This window comes from Oryza sativa, chromosome 11, assembly GCF_034140825.1.
Source record: "Oryza sativa Japonica Group chromosome 11, ASM3414082v1".
Lineage (NCBI taxonomy): Eukaryota > Viridiplantae > Streptophyta > Magnoliopsida > Poales > Poaceae > Oryza > Oryza sativa.
The window spans coordinates 30,214,956-30,222,704 of record NC_089045.1 but is presented as its reverse complement, the minus strand read 5'-3'; the positions used below and the strand labels follow the sequence as shown (position 1 = coordinate 30,222,704).

Here is a 7,749-nt window from a genome sequence, read left to right as displayed (position 1 = left end):
AAAACACCTTAATTTTAAGTTAGACATATTTTATAAACAAACTCTCTATACTGAAGAAATCATATATAATTATTTATAGGGATTTATTAAATATTATGTGTTTTGAAAGCTAACAAATAGTTTGAAAAAAAATACCTAAGCAATGTTGATGAAGAAAATTTATTCAGAAATATTTCTTTTGAAACATGGCAGTATCTACGATAAGTTTTTCAAACGCAATCTACGATACATACCCGCGCGAATGTGCCCTATCTTCCAAGTTATATAAAGGAGTAGGTTGTTCCTCAACGCTTATATACCAGGAACGCTTCTGCGTAATGCTTCTATGGCCTGGCTGTTACTTCCACGCAACAGCATTCGTATGCTCATGCTTGTACTCCAATTGACAGTACTACTGGTTGATTCTACTTCCCGCCTGCACGGCGTTGGAAGCAGCAGCAATGGCACCGGCGACGACCTGTCCGCTCTGCTGGCTTTCAAAGCGCGGCTCTCCGATCCTCTCGGAGTCCTTGCCAGCAACTGGACAACCAAGGTGTCCATGTGCCGCTGGGTCGGCGTGTCGTGCAGCCGGCGGCGGCCGCGGGTGGTCGTCGGATTGCGCCTCCGTGACGTTCCTCTCGAAGGAGAGCTCACCCCTCACCTTGGTAACCTCTCTTTCCTCCATGTTCTCAGACTCACCGGCTTAAACCTCACAGGTTCCATCCCAGCTCATCTTGGGAGGCTGCAACGTCTTAAGTTTCTTGATCTTGCCAACAACGCCTTATCCGATACTATTCCCTCTACACTAGGGAACCTGACGAGGCTTGAGATTCTTAGTCTAGGTTACAACCACATCTCAGGGCACATACCAGTGGAGCTGCAAAATCTTCATAGCCTTAGGCAAACGGTTCTCACGAGCAATTACCTGGGTGGTCCGATACCAGAGTATTTATTCAACGCTACACCTTCTTTAACCCACATATACTTGGGGTACAATAGTTTATCAGGGTCCATACCAGACTGTGTTGGCTCCTTGCCCATGCTTCGATTTCTTTGGTTGTCAGACAATCAGCTCTCTGGTCCAGTCCCTCCTGCCATTTTCAACATGTCTAGCCTTGAAGCCATGTTTATCTGGAATAACAATCTGACGGGGCCTTTACCTACTAACCGAAGCTTTAATCTCCCTATGTTGCAAGACATAGAATTAGACATGAATAAATTCACAGGACTAATCCCGTCAGGGCTTGCTTCATGCCAGAATCTTGAGACAATTTCTCTGCAAGAAAATCTTTTTTCAGGTGTCGTGCCGCCATGGCTGGCTAATATGTCACGTCTTACTATCCTCTTTTTGGGTGGCAATGAGCTCGTTGGTACGATCCCTAGTCTGTTGGGAAATCTCTCCATGCTCAGAGGCCTTGACCTCTCATACAACCACCTAAGCGGCCACATTCCGGTGGAGCTGGGAACACTGACAAAACTCACGTATCTCTATCTTTCACTTAATCAGCTCATCGGAACTTTTCCAGCCTTTATTGGAAACTTATCTGAATTGTCATACTTGGGATTGGGATATAACCAGCTGACAGGGCCTGTACCATCAACGTTTGGAAACATCAGGCCTCTCGTTGAAATTAAAATTGGAGGCAATCACCTCCAAGGGGATCTCAGCTTCCTGTCTAGCCTTTGTAACTGTCGCCAACTTCAGTACCTCTTGATATCACATAACTCTTTCACCGGGTCTCTCCCAAACTATGTTGGAAACCTCTCAACTGAACTCTTAGGATTCGAAGGAGACGACAACCACTTAACTGGTGGCCTTCCAGCTACACTGTCAAACCTTACTAATCTGCGAGCGCTAAATTTGTCATACAACCAACTCAGTGATTCCATACCAGCTTCCCTCATGAAGTTGGAGAATTTGCAGGGACTTGATCTTACCTCGAATGGAATATCTGGTCCTATCCCTGAAGAGATTGGTACGGCAAGATTTGTATGGTTGTACCTGACCGATAATAAGCTCTCAGGTTCCATACCTGATAGCATTGGTAATCTCACCATGCTACAATACATTTCTCTATCTGATAACAAGTTGTCATCGACTATCCCAACAAGTTTATTTTATCTTGGTATCGTGCAGCTCTTTCTCTCCAATAATAACCTCAATGGTACATTACCATCTGATCTCAGCCACATCCAAGATATGTTTGCCCTAGATACTTCAGACAATTTATTAGTTGGTCAGCTCCCAAATTCATTTGGATACCATCAGATGTTAGCCTACCTAAACCTGTCTCACAACTCATTCACAGATTCAATCCCGAACTCTATTAGCCATCTGACCAGCTTAGAAGTATTGGACCTTTCTTATAATAATCTTTCAGGCACTATACCTAAGTACTTAGCAAACTTTACCTACCTCACTACTCTGAACCTCTCTTCTAACAAGCTAAAAGGCGAAATACCAAATGGTGGTGTTTTCTCAAATATAACCTTGATATCTTTGATGGGCAATGCTGCCTTGTGTGGTCTTCCTCGTCTAGGATTTTTACCATGCCTAGACAAGTCACACTCAACTAATGGTAGCCACTACCTGAAGTTTATACTCCCTGCCATCACAATAGCAGTTGGCGCACTTGCTCTTTGTTTGTACCAAATGACTAGAAAGAAGATTAAAAGGAAGCTAGATATTACTACACCTACTTCTTATAGGTTAGTATCATATCAAGAGATTGTTCGTGCCACGGAAAGTTTCAATGAGGATAATATGTTGGGAGCTGGAAGTTTTGGCAAGGTTTACAAGGGTCATTTGGATGATGGAATGGTGGTTGCGATTAAAGATCTAAACATGCAAGAGGAACAGGCTATGAGAAGCTTTGATGTTGAGTGCCAGGTTCTACGCATGGTTCGGCATCGCAACTTGATAAGGATACTAAGCATATGCTCCAACTTAGATTTCAAAGCACTGCTGCTTCAGTATATGCCCAATGGCAGCTTGGAGACGTACTTGCACAAGGAAGGCCACCCTCCACTAGGATTCCTCAAGAGACTGGATATTATGCTTGACGTGTCAATGGCAATGGAGCACCTTCACTATCATCATTCTGAGGTTGTTTTGCACTGTGACCTCAAGCCTAGCAATGTGTTGTTCGATGAGGAGATGACGGCGCATGTGGCAGACTTTGGCATTGCAAAATTACTGTTAGGTGATGACAACTCTGCAGTTTCAGCCAGCATGCCAGGGACAATAGGATACATGGCTCCAGGTACTTGCACTTACTATTCATGAGAAATTTGTTTTACCATTTGAGTTCTGTAACAGAGTTAATTTAATTTGTTTCTTTCTCTCTTTTTTTGAAAAATCATTCGTTGAACAGAATATGTATTTATGGGAAAAGCATCACGAAAGAGCGATGTGTTCAGCTATGGGATCATGTTGCTCGAAGTCTTCACCGGGAAGAGGCCTACGGATGCCATGTTTGTTGGTGACATGAGCCTTAGGAAGTGGGTTTCTGAAGCATTTCCAGCCAGGCCTGCAGATATTGTGGATGGTAGGCTTCTACAGGCTGAAACATTAATAGAACAAGGTGTTCATCAGAACAATGCAACCTCCTTGCCGCGCTCTGCTACCTGGCCAAATGAAGGCCTTCTTTTGCCAGTATTCGAGCTTGGCTTGATGTGTTGCAGTAGCTCACCTGCAGAACGGATGGAAATAAATGATGTGGTCGTGAAGCTCAAGAGCATCAGGAAGGATTATTTCGCTTTTACAGGAGCAATATAAAATTAGCATTTGAGCGCATTTTGTTTATCTATATTATATGCGGACACTATCTCACTTGCTAGTAGCCACAATTATTCTCAAGTAAGACTCATTCGAGCCTAAAGTACTGTATCGACATATAAATGAAGAGAATTTTTACTGTCCAGCAGGTGGAGGCGGTACCAAATACGTCCGTTGGGACAGATCTAATGGCTGAAAATCGTCAGTATCGTGAGGTACCGTAAATCCTGTGCGATGATACCTCTTCTCCGTCCGCATGAATTGAGCAGGTGGAAGGGTAGAACTGGATTTTTAACTTAAATTTAGAGTTGATTTTGAGGTTTTTTCATCGTAGTTTATTTTTCAGCCTTTACTTTTAGATCTATATGAACACATATATAAAAGTTTTAATTTACAAATTATTTTCTATTTGCAAATATGTCGTTTCGCTTATTCGAAACGATGGAGTCCTTGAGTTTTTTTCGAATGTGAAACCAGATTACTTTCTACTACAAATAAACACCGTAGTTTTTTTTCAAAAACTATACTTTGATCTAATTTCTTTTTAATGTTATCAATAACTACAAAATTAGTATAACATGAAAGTATTTTAAAATACACATATAATGATATGATATGCATGACAGTAAGCATATAAAATAAACTAGAAGTTGAATAAAAAAACGTTTGTTCGTCCCACTTGCATCAGTACTTCTCCTAGTAATATTGATTTGTTATCTTTAACTTAGGTGGCGTTTAGATCTAGGGAGTAAACTTTAGTCCATATCATATTGGATGTTTTGACACTAATTTGAAGTATTAAACATAGACTACTTACAAAACTAATTACACAGATAGAGGCTAATTTATTGAGACGAATCTATTAAGTCTAATTAGGCCATGATTTGACAAGGTAGTGGTACAGTAAATATGTGCTAAACATGGATTAATTAGTTTTAATAGATTCGTCTCGCAAATTAGTCTCTATCTGTGTAATTAGTTTTTTAAGTAATCTATGTTTAATACTCTAAATTAGTGTCCAAACATCTGATGTGACAACGACTAAACTTTAGTCTCTAGATCCAAATTAACACCACCTTAAACTCAGTACTCCCTCGGTTACAGAGCATGTCATTTTAAACACGCATGTTTTAAGTCGAAAAAGTATACTTTGACTCCTTTAACTATCGTCTGAGTATGATTCATGACCTCCAACCATAAAATCGGGTATATCGACTCCTTTAACTATCAAAACCGGTGTAAACAATATCCCTCGCTGGTTTTGGAGGTGGTTTTGGCTGACGTGGCGCCCACGTGGCAGTCTTGACCGAATCTTTGTCCTACGTGGCGCTTACGTGGTATTAGAATAAAAACAAAAATAAAAAAAATATGGGACCCATATGTCATTCACACAAAAAAGTGGGACCCACATGTCATCCTCGCTCTCTCTCTCCCTCCCTTATCTCTATCTCACTCAGAAGCGGCGGCGGTGGCGGTGTCCGATAGGGACGAGGCGGTAGGGAGCGGCGGTGCCGGTGGCGGCGGGGACAACGACTGGCTAGCGCGGCGGCAGGGGTGGCACGAAGGAGCAGCGGCCGTGGTCGGGACGAGGCGGTGGGGAGCGGCGGCGGCAGCGGCGGCGCCGGTGGCGGTGGGGACAACGGCTGGCTTCATCGCCGCCTATGGCAAGGCCAACATCCCGCAAGAATCTGTTAATCTCTTCCGATGCCCCCACCACCACCGCCGCTTCCGACCGCCGCCGCCGCCGCTCCCCATTGCAGTCCACGCCGCCGCTCCGGCCAAGAGAAAGGCCGGGGGGAGAGAGAGAGAGAGAGATAAGGGAAAGAGAGGGGAGGAAGAAGGGAAGGAGAGGGAGGATGACATGTGGGTCCCACACAATACTTTTCTTTTGTGTGAATGATATATGTGTCCCACGTATTTTTTAATTTTGTTTTTATTCTAATGCCACGTAAGCGCCACGTAGGACAAAGACTCGGTCAAAGACTACCACGTGGGCGCCACGTCAGCCAAAACCACCTTTAAGACCACCGAGGGACATTATTTGCACCAGTTTTGATAGTTGGAAGAGTCAATATACCTGATTTTATGGTTGGAGGTCATGAATCATAATCGGACGATAGTTGAGGGAGTCAAAGTATACTTTTTCCAAGTGAAACCAACTCATCGCTACGTTTTGCCTTTTCATACATGGGTCAACACTAGAGGAGCCAAGGCATGCCAACCTCATCATCATTAATTAATTTTTGCTACTGAGTGAATCGGTACAATTAAGCATCAACTGCAAGAGTTTACTATCGAATCTCTGCTTCATCAATCAATAATAAGATTGCCGTTGATTATACAACCGTCGTTGTTGATTTGGACAAGAGAAATCTATTATTTGTGCGGGCCTCATCAGTACAGCAGCAGTGGTCGTTCGACTCGCCGTCGCACAGGCCTCCGTTGAACCCCTTGATTTGGCAGTCACTCATGCACTTGTTCATATCGCAATTTACAAGGACCATGCACGAATCCATTTCTCCATATCCACCTATATATATATATGCACATGTAAAATACATATTTTTAGAGGAAAAATCATTATATTGTTAATGACCCCGACTTTTACAGAGAGCCGAAATAGTTCATACAGAAAATGTAAAATGCATATATACTTGTCAGGCTATATATCAGATTATTCCAGCATCATTGATCACTAATCATTTCATGCAAAAGAGAACAAATTAAACTGTTTTTGCATTTGGATGTGATCAATCGAGAGGTGTATATATATATATATGTATACCTTGTGTAGTATGACCGGATGAGAAATTTACGGTGGCCATCACCATAAGAGATGTGAAGAAGAACACTGCTGCAGCCTTCTTGTTGAGAATTTGCGCCATGATGAGATGAGATGAGAGGAGATCCTTTTGACAAGGAAGCTACTGCATATGCTGGCTACTACCTGGCCCCTAGCTTCATTTTGCAGCTGTTTATATAGAGTCACAAGAGCAAATCTTGGATGATTCATTAGTAAATTACCTCCATTATTATGCATTAATGACGTGTGTGAGGTTTCATTAATGACCGTTTCTCAAATTTATTGCATGAGCATATCGTTTCAATTAATTTTGTTTCTATATCATTTTACCTATGTCGTCGTTTAGTGTCCACCTCTACAAAATATTCCATTGTTCAAACAGGCCTAAATGTACGTTGAGTCATTCGAATGAAACAAAAGCCCATTACAAACATAGGCCCATGGGCTATAAAGCATGTCAGGCTACCAGAGAAGTCCACGACAAAGGCCCAATGTTTACAAGCAAACCACATTCCTTTTTCAGGTCAGAATATTCCTTTTTTTTTTTGTTTCAGCCAGAAATAAGAAAATACAAGGAGCACATCATCTACTTTCATTTTCATGATGGAAATTTATTGACCAGCAGTTCAATCACATTTTTACACCAACTATAAATTGTTGCAGAACCTGAAGCACCATAGATATTGAAGTTTTGGGAATTTTTCTCTAGAAGCTTCACTACTTTTTTCATTTCTCTAACTCTGCTATATACATGTACATATGAGTAGTATATGGGCCTCATGGGCCAACACATACATAACTCAACACTCCCCCTCAAGATGGGCGATAGATATCTATCATGCCCATCTTGTTACATGATGAAGTACACTCCCCAACACTTAAAGCTTTTGTTAAACAGTCAGCTACTTGTTCCCCCGACATAACAAAACCTAGCTTCAAAATCCCTTCATCTAGTTTTTCCTTGATAAAAAAACGATCTATCTCCACATGTTTTGTTCGATCATGCTGAACTGGATTGTTAGCGATGCTAATAGCCGACTTATTGTCACACCACAACTTCATGGGAATATTCATTAGCAACTTTAACTCAGAAAGAAGATTTCTCAACCATAACAGCTCACTTAAACTCACTGACATTGCCCTGTATTCTGCCTCAGCAGTTGAGCGAGACACTACCGGTTGTTTCTTG

The 7,749-nt window shown here is 41.9% G+C and overlaps 1 protein-coding gene and 1 long non-coding RNA gene across 2 annotated transcripts; one reads left to right on the top strand and one right to left on the bottom strand.

Moving 5' to 3' along the window:
• Positions 1 to 296: 296 nt before the first annotated feature.
• LOC4351165 (probable LRR receptor-like serine/threonine-protein kinase At3g47570) lies at positions 297 to 3,902 on the top strand. Its single transcript, XM_015759756.3, has 2 exons — positions 297 to 3,242; positions 3,354 to 3,902. The coding sequence occupies exons 1-2, from the start codon at positions 326 to 328 to the stop codon at positions 3,755 to 3,757; spliced, it is 3,321 nt and encodes a 1,106-aa protein (XP_015615242.1). The 5' UTR covers positions 297 to 325; the 3' UTR covers positions 3,758 to 3,902.
• Positions 3,903 to 5,956: 2,054 nt separating this feature from the next.
• LOC136354254 (uncharacterized) lies at positions 5,957 to 6,761 on the bottom strand. The gene is made up of 2 exons (XR_010737928.1): positions 6,543 to 6,761; positions 5,957 to 6,287 (listed from the first exon to the last, which is right to left on the bottom strand). It is a non-coding gene; the product is annotated as an uncharacterized lncRNA (long non-coding RNA).
• Between the last annotated feature and the right edge of the window lie 988 nt (positions 6,762 to 7,749).